This window comes from Myxine glutinosa, chromosome 2, assembly GCF_964187855.1.
Source record: "Myxine glutinosa chromosome 2, kmMyxGlut1.1, whole genome shotgun sequence".
Lineage (NCBI taxonomy): Eukaryota > Metazoa > Chordata > Myxini > Myxiniformes > Myxinidae > Myxine > Myxine glutinosa.
This window is the reverse complement of record NC_136262.1, coordinates 122,678,367-122,696,147: the sequence shown is the minus strand read 5'-3', so window position 1 is coordinate 122,696,147 and position 17,781 is coordinate 122,678,367. Positions and strand designations below refer to the sequence as shown.

Here is a 17,781-nt window from a genome sequence, read left to right as displayed (position 1 = left end):
TATTTTTGTAGAAACTGCATTTATCTTTCGGTGTGTGTACCTATAGTGTGTCCCCAGGAAGATTCTCGGTGTTAATCTTTCATAAATTAATAACTTGTGTTTGCCCCGCGTGTGCGGCCTTGTAGCCTGAGGCTTCCCCCGTCGAAGTTTGTTCACTTAAAGTGCAAGTAAAGTGACAATGTATATTGGGCCTTATTAGGGAGAATTATGTTCATTTTTAACATTTATTTGGCAATACACAATATTTAGTGATTATAGTTAACATAATTAGCATATTTTTGCCATTTTTCAACACATATCTTCATATGCAATAAACCGGAAGCGTTCGGCATTTTCCGGAATGTGACGTCACGAAAAGACTTCGCCTGCGAACAGATGATTTATCGCCATCACAAAGCTATCGCGTTGATTTGCCGTGTGATGTTTACCTGATTATTTTTGGGTGTATATGTGTGTGTATGTGTGTGTGTGTGTGTGTGTGTGTGTGTGTGTGTGTGTGTGTGTGTGTGTGTGTGTGTGTGTGTGTGTGTGTGTGTGTGTGTATATATGTGTGGGTGTATATATGTGTGTGTGTGTGTGTGTGTATGTGTATGTGTGTGTGTGTGTGAATTCCCTGAATTCGACGTGCTGTCTGTCCAATCTCGTGACAACACGTCGATTCCCTGACTGTGGCCATTGCTTGGCAGTGACCACATGTACACCTGCAACAAAACATGACACTCATCAACACATTATGTTATGTCCATAAGCGGCAATACTTAAAATACTTGTCATTCATGAAAGTATGTACATTTATATTTAGTTAAGAACTCACCAGTCACTGTTTCCCATTCTGGATGCTTCTTCCTCGACATTTGTGTTTCGCGGTCCGCCATTAGCCTGATTAGCGTCGCGCTCCGGCTCGAACATATAGGGTTTAATCCCAGCAAAATCCACATTAAATTCCTCAATCTCTTCTCTGACAAATCCATCGCAAGAACTTCCCTCATACTCCGAAAATTCCAGCACAAACTCGCTCTCACTCCCACTCAAATCCTCAAATTCCACAAGTATTTCTGCACTCGCTGATGCCATAGTTGTTGACCTCGATAAGCCTATTGTCTTTTCGTGACGTCACAGATGCGCCCCGCCCACTTTTGAAATTCATTCGGGAAATTTCCCCCCCCCCCCCCCCCCCCACCCCCAAAAAAAAACATTTAGTTCTCTTTCTCCACGTGTGCTGTTGTCTAATTGTGTGCTTCTGTCCACGTGCGCTCTCGCCCCGCCCCCATTATCCCCTTGCCTTCCACCTTTTGCCCTGTTCACGTGACTCGTGGTTGTCCCTCTAGGCTCCCTCTCCCCGTTGGTATTTTTGTGAATATAAGATTGTTCTTCATGGTTCCGTTTAAATATGTTTAAACTTTCCCCTGCAGTGTTTATTCAGTGGTATATTACAACACGCTGTTACCTTCCTACATAAAAGGCATTTTTCAATTCCATTCCACCTCCAAACCACCCAAAACAAATCAATCACTTTAATTCTTCCTCACAAACCATTCATAAATCCCATTCATTCCCCCCACCTACACTCTAAAACCGATCACCTAACTTAAACCACAATCCCACCCCCATCCCCCCCCCCCACAAATAACACCCAAACTACAAACATCACCCCAACCCCTCCACCAAATCTCCCCCACCCCCAATCCCCGCAAACCCTCCCCCCAACCCCCCACCCAACCAAATCTCCCCCCCCCCCCCTACCATCCCTCTTCAATTCTCCCCCCTCCTCTCAAAGCTGCCTACTTCCCACTTTGTCTCCCTTCTATCTCATACCTCCACCTCCCCCAACCTTCTACTTTCCTCTGCCCCCCGCCCTCTCCCCCCTCAAACAACCCCTCACTGAGCCTCATCCCATCACAATCAAACCTTTCATCCTTCTCATCCTTCCCTTTCTTGCAACTCTTCTGTAATCTCTGACACACTATCAACTGCTCTCCCGACCTCCCCCTCTCATCCTTCATCTGACCCTACCCCTCCCCTGTCCTGCACCCGATGCTAACCCTCTCTCCTCATTAACAGTATGGACCTCAAACATCCGGGGCCTTCGCTCAAACCTGATTGATCTCTCCATTTAGGTTGCTTCTGACAATCCAGACTTGATCTGCTTAACAGAAACTTTCCTCCTTCAAGATATCTCTGATTCCTTAATATCTCTTCCTGGTTACTCCCTCCTCCGGTATGATACACCTGAGCCTCGTCCTGGTGGTGGGGTTGCTATCTTTATCAAAAACTATCTTCCTCACTCTCCTTGCACTGTCCTCTCTCCACCTCACCCCCAGGAGTACCTTTGGCTATGGCTTCCCCTCCGCTCCCACCTTTTGTTCATATGTGTTCTGTACCGTCCGTCCTCCAAACAGTGAATGAATGAATGAATGATCGTTTTAAGGCCATTTTCCCTGCTAGAGCGGGGGTTAGCCTTGCGGGCCCCATGACAATCATGGTTCCCTGTTTTGAGGCAATGTTTTTATGGCCGGATGCCCTTCCTGACGCCAACCCTTGGTCGCCTCTTCGATGCGCAGGGATACGGTGTACCTATTCCAAACCGGGGTACACACCGGGATCATTCATCCCAGCAAGCTGGTACTCAATTTGCCGACCTCGGAAGGATGACAGGCTGAGTCAACCCCCCTGGCGTTAATTCAGCGATCGACCGGGATTCTAACCCAGGATCCTAGGATCCCAAGGGGGCACCCTAACCGCTAAGCCAACACCAGGCTCATCCAAACAGTGATGACTCCATTTACATTTCGCTGTCTGACAACATGGACCAACTTCTATCAACTCATCCAAACTCTCTCTTCCTCATATGTGGCGACTTCAACTGTCGTCATGCCAGCTGGCTGGGTGTGGGTTCCTCTCTCACCAGCCATGGCACCTCAGCAAAGGACTTCTGCGACTCATTGGGACTGACACAATCTGTCAATTTCCCGACCCGGATCTCAGTCAATGGAGTATCTTCTCTTCTGGACTTGGTTATGATAAACTTCCCTGCAAATGTCTGCTGCTCTCCTTCTGCTCCAATCGGTTCTTCTGATCATGTGCTTGTTAAAGTGGACATCTCTCTGGCCATTCTCAGAGAGCCTCCTCAGCACCGACGAGTCTGGCATTTCACTCAGGCTGACTGGCACGGTCTGCAAGCAGCCATCAATCATCTGGACTGGTCTCCCATCTCTACTGCCTCTGACATCAACTCATCCTGGGAATTCTTCCAAAGTAAATTGCTCTCTCATGCACAGATTTATCCCATCTCGTCTTCAGTTGTCTTACCCTTCCTCCCATCCATCGTACACTGAATCTTGTGGTGAGGCAGTTGCCCTGAAACAACTTGCCTTTGCCTCTTGGAAGGCAAATCCAACTGAAGGCAATCTCAGTTCCTTCCACCAAGCTCGGAACAAGTGTGTCTACCCTCAGGAGTGCCAGAAAGGACGAACTCTCCACACTCAATAATGAACTCTCAAACCTGTCTCCTTCCTCCAAATCCTGGTGGCGTCTGGTCAAATCCGTTTCTGGTGTTTGTTCCCCCTCCATCCCCTCCCTTACCTCAAATGGCTGCACAGTTGACACCGCACGTGACAAAGCCGAATGCCTCAACTCTGTGTTTGCCTCAAAATCTTGTGTCCCAAACCCATCTCTCTCTGTTCCCACCTTTCCCAGTCGAACCCAACTGCTCCTGGACTCTGTGTCCTTCTCTCCTGACAAGGTGAAGTTTTTGTCAAACCTCGACTGATTCTGCAACTGGACCTGACGGGTCCTAAAAGCCTGCTCTGCCCCTCTATCTCACCCTCTCTCTGTTCTTTTCACCCTCTCTTTTGCTCAAGGTCATCTGCCAGTATCTTGGAAATCAGCAAGCATTACCACTTTACACAAAAAAGGTGCAAAAACAAATCCTTGCAACTACAAACCAATCAGCCTGCTCCCAATTATCAGCAAAGTCATGGAATCCATCATTGCTTCAGATATCAAATCCTTCCTATTCTCCAATGGCTTGATCTCTGATCATCAATTTGGATTCAGACCAGGTCATTCCACTCTGGACATGCTGCTTCTGCTGTTTCAACAATGGATGGAGGTCCTCAATGCCAAACAGGAAATCAGAGCTGTCTCTCTTGACATCTCACGTGCCTTCGATACGGTCTGGCACCCAGCTCTGCTCACCAAACTCTCCTCCTATGGTATCCATGGAAATCTCCATGCATGGCTTGTGGACTTCCTCTCTGGTCATAGGCAACGTGTGGCTCTGAATGGATTTCTCTCATCTCCCCTTCCTGTTCTGGCTGGAGTTCCCCAAGGTAGTGTCCTGGGCCCTGTGCTATTTCTGGTCTTCATCAATGATCTCTCTGACTCTCTGGAAAATCCTCTCTATCTCTTTGCTGATGACTCCACTCTCTGCCGCTCCATTCCTCATCCCTCAGATCAGCAGTCTGCAGCCTCTTCACTCTCTGCAGACCTGGACAAAATCACAGACTGGTCAAACAAATGGAACATGTCTTTCAATCCTGACAAATCTCACACTCTTGCAATGTCTCTCCGAAAAGACCGACTGGAAAACCCTCCCATCTACTTTCTCAACAATCCTCCCCAAGAAGTTCTTTCGCTCAAGCTTTTGGGTCTCACTATCTGCCATGATCTTTCTTGGGAAAACCACATTTCCAAGCTGGCCTCCAAAGCCAGTCGCCGACTGGGCATCCTCCGTCGCGCGAAGTCCTTCATTGGCACACCTGAGCTCCTCACCACATACAAGGCTTTCATCCGTAGCTCAATGGAATACTGTTCCCCCCTCTGGTCCGGTGCTCCTGCCTCGCACCTAGCTCGGCTTCACGCTGTTGAAGCCAAAGCTTTCAGAATCATTGGAATATCCTGCGATGAAGCTAACTCGGAGGGCCTTTCACTCTCTCACCGCAGGCAGGTTGGTGATCTTTCTGTCTTCTACCGACTCCTCTCCGGCCTTGCTCCCCCAGCTCTCTCTCTGTGCTCTGTCCCCCTAATATTCCTACAGGTCGCACAAGATCTGCCTGCAACCCTCTTATGGTTAAACTGCCAAAATCTAGGCTCTCTGCTCACCTTCACTCTTTCATTCCCCTTTTCTCCCACCTCTGGAACAAACTCCCCCACTCCCTTCAATCCCACTCCTCCCTCCAGGTCTTTAAAACAGCTGTTCATCACCATCTCTTATGCATGGCTGCCCTGAGAAGGTGGAGGTCTGGTGCCCAGCTCTGGCACCCAGACTTCCCCCATCCAAAACCTTGATCTTTTCTACCCCCGCTAATTCACACCAGATACACTTTTTTTGAAATTCCAACTTCATTCCTGGAAGTCCTTGCAGTGTTCATATGTTTTATACCTCTCCCATGTCCCCCCAAGCCCTCCCCCTCCCACATTTCTCCCGATGTCCCTGCTCTCAAATGTTGTTTGTGTCCTTCCCCCTCTCTCCCCATCTTGTCTACCGCTCCCCTTATTTTGTGTTTTATGTGTCGGTTTGACTTGTTGTGCGATTAAATGTTAGCTCTTTCACGAACCTCGATCTTATATAGAAATAGAAAAAAAAAAAAACAAACCCAAAACACCTCCTCCCTCCCCCCCCCCACCTTTCGGGAACCAACGACCATCTAGCTGGGAGATGCTCTCTCCTAAAAAAAACACCATCCGGTTGGACCGGATATTTTACCCTGCGCTCGCGAAGCGAAAAGCAGGGTAAGCATTCGGTGACGTACGTGTGTACGTCTGCATTTTTAAAATCCACTTTCTCGGCAACCGTTGGTCTGATTGCCACGAAATTTTACCAAAGGAGCACTTCTGCCTGTATAATTTTTTTTACTCAGAATTATGATGTCCTCGGTCATGTGGTATGGACGCCATCTTGGAAAAACGTTACACCTCTATATCTCCCAAACCGCTCAATGGAAAAAGTTGAAACATGGCTCATTGTCAAGTACTCTCCATGGGGAATAACATATGTTGACAATGATGTCATCGTTGCCTTCTTTATGACGTCATAATTCGACAAATACAACGCTTGATCTGATCAGTATGAAAATTCTTTTTTCCTCTGCAACTGTTAATCCGAAGGACACAAAATTTGTACCATAGGAGCGTCTTCTTCTGTGGAATATTTTAATGATAATTATGACGTCATAGGTCACATGGTACAGGCACCATCCTGGAAAAAACGAAAAACGTTGCACCTCTATATCTCCAACAACCGCTCCATGGAAAAAATTGAAATGTGGCTCATTGTAAAGAACTCCATATGGGGAATAGGCATTAATGCTGGCGTCATTGGTGCGGTAATTGTGACGTCATAATTTTATAAGTACAACGCTTAGTCCGATCGGTTTGAAATTTGTTGAGCGTGCTCTGTGCAACAATTACATCAGAGAATATAAATTTATGATGTCATCGCTCACATGGTCTGGCAGCCATATTGGATCAAACAAAAAAACAAAAACCTTCAAAAACAGAAAAGTTGGCTCGCTCCAAATTGATTGCACAAGGTAAGTATTCCATGAATACCATCTGGTTGGGTAGTAAGTTGTACACAGCAACTGCCCAGGGCAGTACGACCGTTCTGACTTACGAATGTTAAAGTGGTGCCCAGAACTATCTTACACTCTCCGTGTCAGGATTGCTGGTCTTACTTTCTGTCTCACTCAAAATACAGCTCCCTGGCAAGCTTTAATCTCTTTCTCACAAACAAATATCGTACACTTTACATCATACACTTTTCATCACACACTTTTCATCACACACTTTTCATAATGCACTTTTCATCACACACTTTTCATAATACACTTTTCATCATACACTTTTCATCACACACTTTTCATCACACAATTTTCATCACACACTTTTCATCACACACTTTTCATCACACACTTTTCATCACACACTTTTCATCATACACTTTTCATCATACACTTTTCATCATACACTTTTCATCACACACTTTTCATCATACACTTTTCATCACACACTTTTCATCACACAATTTTCATCACACACTTTTCATCATACACTTTTCATCACACACTTTTCATCATACACTTTTCATCATACACTTTTCATCACACACTTTTCATCATACACTTTTCATCACACACTTTTCATCATACATCTTTCATCATACACTTTTCATCACACACTTTTCATCACACACTTTTCATCACACAATTTTCATCATACACTTTTCATCACACACTTTTCATCATACATCTTTCATCATACACTTTTCATTATATATTGCTGTTGCTCATTTTCACTGCTCACCTTTTCTCTCAATTTTATTCCATCTTTCCTCACATTGAGCAATGCAGTTATTTTATTTAAGGCCTGGCCTCGATGACGATTATATAGTCCGTGACTGGAGCCTTCAACATAAAAAAAATTATAAAAAACTGTTTTGTTGTTCATACATCGTGGGACAAAGAGGAGCATCACCTGCACCAATGGTTCCATACTCAACAAATAGCAAGGTAATAAATGAATCTGGAATCACTCAAACTTTATTTATTTTTTATTCCAAATTTCCCAAAAACTTTCACTGGGAGGTCAGCAAGAAACCCAACGAGCCCAAAGGAAGGTTCAATGAGCGAATGAGACAAGATTGATGCAGACATTGGAAGGAATGAAAAGGTGGGATAAAGGACGAATGAATAGCAACGCGAAACTGCTGCGGCAGAGAGGCGTCAATACGGTCGCTCACGATGTTCATAGCGCTGATCGCTTCTGCGGGTGGGATAGAGGACGAGACGAGATAAACGGGATGCAACAACTCTCAAACTACAAAGTCTCATCGTCAGAGAACACGTTTATGTTTACCGGTGCGGCATGTGGGGTGCGCTAACACCGAGCGGTACATCAACAATACATCACTCCGTCAAGACGGAAAAATTTAAAACGGGACATAGTTATGATCATGTTATTTAGATTGCTCTTAAGAAGGTGCTGATGTGCCGCAAATCTCTCAGTGGTAAACACCCTCTTGGGCTTGAAGTAGATAAAATCCATTGTTTATTTGAACAAAAAAAAACAAGGTAAAATCTCATTACACCTTGACACTTTCAAAGTGTACATTGACAATTAAGGAAAAGCGAGACCCTCACCTTCCATCCATTTTTCCACCAGCCCAACCACCTCTTCCCCCCCTGAAGCCTCCTCCTCCACCACCTCCCCTCCAGCCTCCCAAATCTGCTCCACCTCCTCCACCACGACCGCTGCGATATCCACCGCCCCTCCCTCCACTAAACCCCCCATCTGAGAAAAAGGGACAATGTGGGGAACAAATGAAACAGGTGGTATAATGAGCATGTTGTGACCGCTTCAATAACAAGTCAAGAGACGACGATGGTTCACGAGCGAGCGGTACTCAATGACAAAGGACGGACTGTAACCGAAACAGGCCCTGATAGGCCAGGCCCGGAAATGTCAAAACGAAGGTTAGACCTTGAAATGAGATAGAAAATAATGTATAATCAGTTATGAGGTTAGTTAGCTACACAATACCGAAAATTCGGTGAAAAATGAAATGGGGGGGAAAAAAACAAAAAAAAAACAATGAAACAAATGAAAAATCGAGCTCCGTGGGGCTAGACACATGACATTGGCCTAACCAAATACCGAAACCCCTGTCAGATTCCACCAAACCCCTCGGAGAAGATGGAGCTTGAACTCGATTACCCCCTAAAAAGACATCTTTTTCGGACGTGGCTCCGCCCACAATGGGCGCAATACGCCCACTCTAGGCAGGACACAACTAGATCATGATATCAACCTCCCACCCAAGTTTCATCAAGATCGGATGATATCATCGGGTCGTTATGCTGCGGACAGACAGACACACACACACAGACAGACGCACACACATGACGAATATCGTGGTCCCTTGATAACCCGTGAACCAATATGTACGAGTAGGTTATCTCCATAGATAAAGTGCGCGACGCACTCTGACCCCTGCCCCACCCCCTCTTCCCAGACAAAATTTTAAAAAGAAGAAGCGTAAAACCACTTTTACAAACTATGGCAGTCTAATTGGTCAGGTGACAGCACTGAAACGGCATGCCAAGTGACTCGCCAGTTCCACACAAGGATGCAACTTCAACCCACTATTGTTCCTTCACCCTCGGTTGAGTGTCCTGCGTCGGAATGCCGAACCATCCAGGATTGAAACCCCAAACCAGGAAAACTGATTTGGCACATCTCACCACTGCCTCAGACACTCAGAGCAGGGAACATGAATAAATGAATGAATATTCAAACAAACATATATCTTCTCTATAATAAACAAGGACTGTCTGTATGTCCACCCCCAAACTACTCCTTCAGTTTGGGGGGCTAACCCCACCAAATTTCCCGTGGACACTTTTGGGGTCCATGCAGGTGTGCAAAAGTAGGTGGGAGGTTTCATAAATTTCTCAATGCAATTATGGTTTTGAGTTTCTAATTGCACGAAGCTGCTCTCTCTCCACATGTAAACAAATAGATGGGTTCGTTGTTTCACCGCTTACTACATACAACAACAACACAACAGGCACTTTAAGGCCATTTTCCCTGCCAGAGCGGGGGTTAGCCTTGCGGGCCCCATGACAATCTTCTCCATTTTGCCCTATTTTCTGCATCTCTCCTTGTTAACCCCCTTGCCCGCATTTCTTCTTCCACCACCTTTAGCCAAGTCTTTCTCAGTCTTCCCCATGCTCTACTTCCTTCTACATTCATTTCCATCACTCTTCTCAACCAGTCACTTTCATCCTTCCTCAACACATGACCAAACTATCTCAACCTGTTTCTCTTCACAGCATCAATCACAGGCTCTATTCCCATCATCTTTTGCAATTCATCATTTGTCTTCCTCTCTCTCAACGATACTCCACACATCCACCGAAACATTCGCATTTCCACCCTTTCCAGCCTTCGTTGCTGCTCTACGTTCATTACCCATGCCTCGCTCCCATAAATCATAACACTTCTCACACATGCAGCATACACCTTTCCCTTCAGCTTCAACGACACTCCCCTCCTCGTCAGCACGCCACTCAGTTCCCAAAACTTCTTCCATGCACATCTCACTCTCGCAACCTTTGCCGAGTCCGATTCACCTTCTCCATTCAACATGTCTCCAAGGTAGCAAAATGTTTTCACACCTTCCAGCTTCACGCCGTCTCCAAGATCCAACTCAACATATCCTCCATCTGCAGCTGTGCACACCTTACACTTGAATGTAGCTGCCTCATTGGTTAATGAGCCTCTCAGACCACTACATTTTTGATGAACCCACTCAGCACACATTGTACATTGAATGGAGTTCACTCCAACACCCTTCCTGCACACAGCACACGGCCACTTCCCAGTTCGTTCCACCTCACCACATGCTTTACCACTTGCCATCACCTTCGTTTTTCCGATATTCACTTTCAGACCTTTTGTCTCCACACATTCCTTCCACTTGTTCATCTTCTCCTTCAGTACATCCATACTTTCCGCAATCAACACCAGATCATCTGCATACAACAACTCCCACGGTAAACCCTCCTTTATGTTCCGAGCCAGCAACTCCACCACAGCTACAAATAGTAGTGGACGTAGTGCATCAGGGGTCGGTACTCCCACCTTCACCTCAAACTCACTACTGTTCCCGTCCTTTGTCCTTACAGCTGTGCGCGCTCTTTCTTACATTGCCATCACTAACTCTGATCAACCATTCCTCCACTCCTAACTTCCTTAATGCCCATGTCACTACTTCGCGTGGAACCCTATCAAATGCTTTCTCCAGATCAACAAACCCAAGAAACAACTTCTTCCTCTTCTCCATGTACTTCTCCTGCAACTGCCATACAATAAAAATCGTGTCTGTCATTCCTCTTCCTGGCATAAATCCAAGCTGCATTTCGTCGATCTTCACTTTCTTCCTCATCCTCCTCTCCAACACCCTTTCCAATACCTTCATTCCATGCTCCAATAACTTTATCGCGCGATACGAGCCACAGTTCAGAGGGTCACCTTTCCCCTTGTATAGAGGGACGAGGGTACTCAGTTCCCAATCCACTGGAATGCGGCCTTCTTTCACCACCAGATTACAGATCTCTGTCATTCTCATCACACCCAAACTTCTCGCTGCCTTCAACATATCTCCCACAACTCCCGCCAGCCCTCCCGCTTTTCTACTCTTCATTGCTTTTATCTCTTCCTTAACTTCCTTCTCGGTTATCTTCTCTGCCGGTCCTAAAACTGGGTTACTCTCCATGTTGCCATCCCATTCATTCTCTGCATTCAACAGTATTTCCATATATCTCTTCCATCTTCCTTTAATTCCATCTGGGTCCACAACGATTTGTCCCACTTCATCCTTCAAGCAACGCACCCCAATTACATCACAACTCTCTTTCGCTATCTGCTTTGCAATCCTGAATACCACTCTCTGACCCTCTTCCGAATCCAAGCGTTCTCTGAACATTTTCCTACATGCCTCCTGCGCCTTTGCTACCTCTTTCTTTGCAGCCTTCTTGGCTGCCTTATAACTTTCATGCTCTGCCTTTTCTGCCCCGTACTCTTCACCTTCTGCCACTCCTTCAACTTCTTCCTCTTCTCGTCAATCCTCTTTCCAACTTCATCATCCCACCACCATGTTTCTGAGTGCTTCGGTGGTCCTTTTGTCCATCCACATACCTCACCAACGGCTCCCAACAGACTATCTTTCATTGACATCCAACCACTTTCAACCTCAACCACATCATCCTCTGCCATACTCAGCCTCTCTTTTAATGCCTCCCTCACTGTCACCTCTTTCAACCTCCACACCTTCATTCTCGGTTGGTACTTCACCAGCGGAGCTCTCCTCGCACCTTTCACCCTTATGCTGCATACAACCAACTGGTGCTGTGAAACAGCCTCCTCCCCCGGGATCACCTTTGTGTCCCGGAGGTGCCCCCTATCTCGCCTATGCACCATCAGGTAGTCAACGGTTGTCATCGACCCACCTGACGTGTTTGTAACAAGCTTATTATCCTCTTTCTGGAACTGAGTATGACAAATCAACAAACCAGCTCCATCAACAAACTCCAAAATCCTTTCACCTTCTCCATTTCTCACACCATATCCATAACACCAATTAACTCCCTCAAAACCGTCTATACTCCTTCCCACATGTCCATGTAGGTCTCCTCCATCCACAACAACTTCCTCATCTTTCACGTTTTCCATCAGCTTCTCCGTTGCACACCAGACCTGGTCCTTCTCTTCATCACTCCGACCGACCTGCGGGGCATATCCCGAGATGACGTTCACCAAAAGCTTTCCAATCATCATTCTCACCATCATCAACCTTTCACTCACTCGAGTCGCACTCACCAAACTGTCTACAAACTCCTCAGAAAACAGGACACCAACACCATGCACGCCTTCCTGGCATCCTTGCCACACAAACTTGTATTGCTGTCCCTGCCTACCCTTCACCATTCTCACACCACTTCCCTTCCATCTCGTCTCCTGCACACAACATATGTCCACTCTTCTTCTGACCAATACAGCAATACCCCGTTTTACGCCATTTCGACCTACGTCAAATCCAACTTTACGCCACTCTTCTAGAGTAAATTTCAGTTCAGCGAACGTCATTATGTGTGACTTTACGTCACTCCCACATCATAATACGAGGACGTGAAAAAAATTAATTTTTCCTTAAAAATATATTTAAAATAAATAAAATAGTACATAAATTAACAATAAAAGAAGCTAAAAAACTATTTAAAATACAATAAAAAACATTTAAAATATTTCTAAAAATGTACGTACAGTATACTGTATGTACGCGTAGCTGCTGGTTCTCATTCAAAACAAAGGCGACGCCATATGCATTTTGTCCTGTGCTGCGGTCGAGTGCTTGCTTTGCCTTTCGCTGGTATTTTTGTGATTATTCCTTTACTGTGTAAAACAACCAACGTAACGTGGCAACGGCGAAACATGACGACGATGCCGGCTCGGACGACCGTCCGTGGCAGACGTCACGTCACCGTGCAGTGTGCAATGTGCAATGTCCGCGACGAGGTCAGGCCCCATGGCCCACGGCCCATGTGAAACGAACGACCGTGTCATGCCTCGAGCCGGTGTGCCTCGTCGGGCACCTCGCCGGCATCCGGCGTCGACGAACCGATCAACGTGTGCATGTGCACATGTGCAGCAAATGCCTGCCTGTACGTCGTCCTTTCTGCGTATATCGCATCGTCCAAAAAAAAGAAGCACGCAACTTCGGCCGCTCGAGGAAAGACGGGGCACGCCTACGACTCGAAGGCGAGCGTCGATCCCCGGGGCGGCCGGGTTCACAGAACCCTGAGCTCGTTCGTTCGTCATAGACGACACGACACGACCACCGGTGAAACTGCTTGGACACGTTGGGTAAAGCACGCCGTGGTGAAGCGGGCCGCGGAGCCACTCGGCACACAAGCCCGCTCACGGTTGACACGTCCGTTCCAGTCACCCCATTCGAGGAGAAGACCCGGCGGATAAAAAATAACGGAGGGGACTCCCGACGGGGAGCGGCAAAGATTCAGGGCGAAGCCGCAGCCTCCTCCAGTTATTTATTCTAGTTTTACGGTGTTTGTCTTCATTTTAAGGCATTTTAAAGACATTACGCCCGGTTTACGTCAAAACCCGAGTTACGTCACGGCTTCTGGAACCAATTAATGACGTAGGCCGGGGTATTGCTGTACTTCCACCACTTCTCCTGATCTCCCTGTCATTGTCCTGACATTCCATGTCCCAAACCTTCTCCTGATCTCCCTGTCATTGTCCTGACATTCCATGTCCCAAACCATCTCCAGATCTCCCGACAAATCCATCCCATGTTTGCATTACTGCATGTGCAAACAAATTCGCTGCTTCAGTGACATCTCAAAACAACTGAGATTTTGCGTTTTCACCCAAATGTTGCTGATCCTTTCTGCATGCAAACATGTAGCGGCATCATTTTGTCTTTGATGTTATCATGTAAAAATATGCTCGAGCTCTGGTTGAACGAGGGATTTCCGGTACCAGGTGGGACCAGAGGAAAAACAAGCGGGTTTGACGGTTGTTGTTTTCATAAAATAATTCACTCAGATTCCAAATGCCTCAGACATCTTTTCACCACATGCTAAATTGGTGACCCCGACGTGATCAAAATGGACTGACATGGAGTCACAAGCATGCAACCAGTTGTCGGGAATGACCAATCAGCCGTGCTTTTCTCGATCGCTCAACCAGCTTCATCCAAGGCAGCCGTTTCGATGAAGCTGCCACCATTCTGACCGAAGTATCCGCAGCTGTGGTTTGCACAAGTCGAAGCGCAATTTGACACCGGGAACATTACTACCGAGTCGACAATTTTCAAATCCATTGGTTGGCTCTTTGTCACCAGAATATGCGACGGAGGTGTGAGATATTTTAAGACAACCACCAACAAACAACCCGTACACGATTTTGAAGGCCGTGCTCACAAAGCACACGACCCCTTCGAAACACCGGCGGTTTCAACAAACATTGGTATAACTATCGGGGATGCCTCTTTATGGTGGTGGTACCCCCCCCCCCCCCCCCCTAACGCAAGTTGGGCGCAAAGTCTTCCCCATTCTTCCCTGTTGCCCGGATTCATCAGGGCAGCGCGGTCACAGTCAAGGTGCCGTCCCATGGACATTTTCTCTTTTTTCTTTCTTTCTTTTTTCTTTTTTTCTCTCTCTCTCTCTCTCTCTCTCTCTCTCTCTCTCTCTAAGGCAGGGGTACAACATCCTGGATGTGGTGGGGATCTCTGTGTCGCTTCTGCGAGATCGATCAGCCCTCTCTGCACCACAGGCTTGTTCGAGAGAACTGCCCAGGGCTAAACAACAACAAATGTGGTTTCAGAAATTTCTCAACACAATCAAGATTCTCACTCTACCCGTGAGATGCCACAGGTGCGGTGGACAGGCGGAGTGGAGGCCCAAAGCGGGGTGGTGGTGGAGTGGAGGCCAGAGCGGGGTGGCGGCGGAGTGGAGGCCCGAGCAGGGTGGCGGCGGAGTGGAGGCCCGAGCAGGGTGGTGGCGGAGTGGAGGCCCGAGCAGGGTGGCGGCGGAGTGGAGGCCCGAGCAGGGTGGCGGCGGAGTGGAGGCCCGAGCGGGGTGGCGGCGGAGTGGAGGCCCGAGCGGGGTGGAGACCCGAGCGGGGTGGAGACCCGAGCGGGGTGGCGGTGGAGTGGAGGTCCGAGCAGGGTGGCGGCGGGGTGGAGGCCCGAGCAGGGTGGCAGCGGAGTGGAGGCCCGAGCAGGGTGGCGGCGGAGTGGAGGCCCAAGCAGGGTGGTGGCGGAGTGGAGGCCCGAGCAGGGTGGCGGCGGAGTGGAGGCCCGAGCAGGGTGGCGGCGGAGTGGAGGCCCGAGCGGGGTGGCGGCGGAGTGGAGGCCCGAGCAGGGTGGCGGCGGAATGGAGGCCCGAGCAGGGTGGCGGCGGAATGGAGGCCCGAGCGGGGTGGCGGTGAAGTGGAGGCCCGAGCGGGGTGGCGGCGGAGTGGAGGCCAGAGCAGGGTGGCGGCGGAGTGGAAGCCCGAGCGGGTTGGCGGCAGAGTGGCGGCCCGAACGGGGTGGTGGTTCAGTGGAGGGCCGAGCGGGGTGGTGGTTCAGTGGAGGCCCGAGCGAGGTGGTGGTTCAGTGGAGGCCTGAGTGGGGAGGCATGGTGGAGGCCCGAGCGGGGTGGCAAGGTGGAGGCGGATTGGAGGCCAGAGCTGGGTCAAGAAAGTGCGTTTTGTTCATTTGTATGGGGACCATGGAATGTGTTCTTACCTGCTCGGGGTGTCCTGCACTTATTACATTCATTTCTCCAAGCAAAGTTCGTGTTCCCACAGCTCCTGTCAGATATAAAAACATGCAGGAAACATTGCTAGTTGATTTGCTCATTGAGGCAAAACACCAGAAGAGAAACCACAGTTCTAAAACAAAATAAGATAGAGAATTGCTTTGCAATACCTGTCCCCTATAGGAGTGATATTTTCTAAGTCCAAAAAGGACATAACTGAAAAATTTATGAAACACCCTGAAACTCAAATTTGTTCTGTAACTTTTCACAATAAACTAGAACGCCACTCAGTAGAGCGCATACTCCCGCCGTGGGCCAAGTTGGAATAGTACGATTTCACAAAACTTTGAGGGAGTAGTTCAGTGACAACACAAGACAAGACAACACAAGACAGACACTCCACAGATATATAGTCACGTGAAAAAGTAAGTGCACCCCATGTAAATTTTTGACTTTTTTAACATATTTCAACATACAGCTATTTGATCTTCATTTCAACAATATTGATAGATAACGGTGATAAAATATAACAAATATCATGAAACATATACATTTTGTCGTCCATTGTATAATTTAAATAAACATAAATGCAAATTTCGCATGTGGAAAAAGTAAGTACACCCTTGGCTCTAATAGGTGCTATTGCCCCATTTGGCAGAAACAACCTCAAGTCAGCGTTTCTTATAACTGTCAACCAGTCTCTGACATCGACTCGGAGAAATTTTTGCCCACTCCTCCATGCAGAATTCTTTCAGCTGTGCGATGTTTGAGGGGTTTCTTGCATGCACAGCTCGTTTCAAATCCCCCCACAACATCTCGATGGGATTTAGATCCGGGCTTTGACTTAGCCATTCCAGAACCCTCCATTTCTTTCTTTTCATCCATTCCTTGGTGGATTTACTGGTATGTTTAGGGTCATTGTCATGTTGCAAAGTCCACCTTCAGTTAAGCTTCAACTTTCCGACAGATGGCCTCACATTATCATCAAGCACCCTCTGGTACAATGAAGAATTCATCGTGGATTCTATGATGGTGAGCTGCCCAGGCCCTGATGCAGCAAAGCTGCCCCAAACCATAATATTTCCACCACCATGCTTTACAGTTGGTATCAGGTTCTTGTGGTCAAATGCTGTCTTTGGTTTTCGCCAAACATGTATTCTGGTACTGTGGCCAAATAGCTCTACCTTTGACTCAACTGTCCAGAGCACATTGTTTCAGAAGTGCTGGCCTTTGCCTCGGTATTCATTGGCAAACTTTAGTCTTGCCCTGATTTTCTTTCTGGACAGCAAAGGTGTCCTCCTGGCACACCTCCCATGTAGATCAAATTTGTGCAGCCTCTTTCTAATGGTAGACTCGTGCACTTTGACATCAACAGTGGCAAGAGCTACCTGTAGGTCCCGTGATGACATTCTGGGGTTCTTAAGAGACTTCTTTCAGCATCTTGCGGTCTGCTCTCGGGCTGAACTTGCTGGGGCGGCCTGGCCTGAACAAGTTGGCAGTTGTTTGGAATCTTCTCCACTTGTAGATGATCTTCCAGACAGTCGAATAATTGATTTTAAATTGTTTGGAGATCTTTTTAAATCCCTTCCCAGACTCGTCGGCATCTATAACCTTCTTTCTGAAGGCCTTAGACAGCTCTTTTGATCTAGGCATGGTGACGCCGCACACTTCAACAACAAAGAGCAAACCAAACTAAATGTCTGAGGTTTAAATAAGACAGGTTCCTCCAAGATCCTATCTAACGATGTTCTTATCATTTGCACCTGAGCTGGTGCACCTGATTCTAATTTTAGGTATTTGAAGCAGTGATAAATGTAGGGGTGTACTTACTTTTTCCACATGCGAAATTTACATTTAGGATTATTTAAATTATACAATGGACTACAAAATGTAAATGTTTCATGATATTTGTTATATTATATCACCTTTATCTGTCAATATTGTTGAAATGAAG

At 47.2% G+C, this 17,781-nt stretch overlaps 1 protein-coding gene across 2 annotated transcripts in view; it reads right to left on the bottom strand.

Annotated features, from left to right (window-relative positions):
- Positions 1-7,537: 7,537 nt before the first annotated feature.
- LOC137412966 (RNA-binding protein FUS) overlaps positions 7,538-17,781 on the bottom strand; it is a 138,285-nt gene continuing 128,041 nt past the window's right edge. The window contains exons 13-15 of one of the 2 annotated variants that reach the window (XM_078771579.1): positions 15,815-15,879; positions 8,142-8,292; positions 7,538-7,764 (exon numbers count right to left, since the gene is read on the bottom strand). In XM_078771579.1, the coding sequence (XP_078627705.1) occupies positions 7,725-7,764; positions 8,142-8,292; positions 15,815-15,879 (256 nt within the window). In that variant the 3' untranslated portion in view covers positions 7,538-7,724. Of the gene's footprint in view, positions 7,765-8,141; positions 8,293-12,259; positions 12,289-15,814; positions 15,880-17,781 lie in introns of those variants that run through there. The other variant, XM_078771580.1, reaches the window with a different exon arrangement.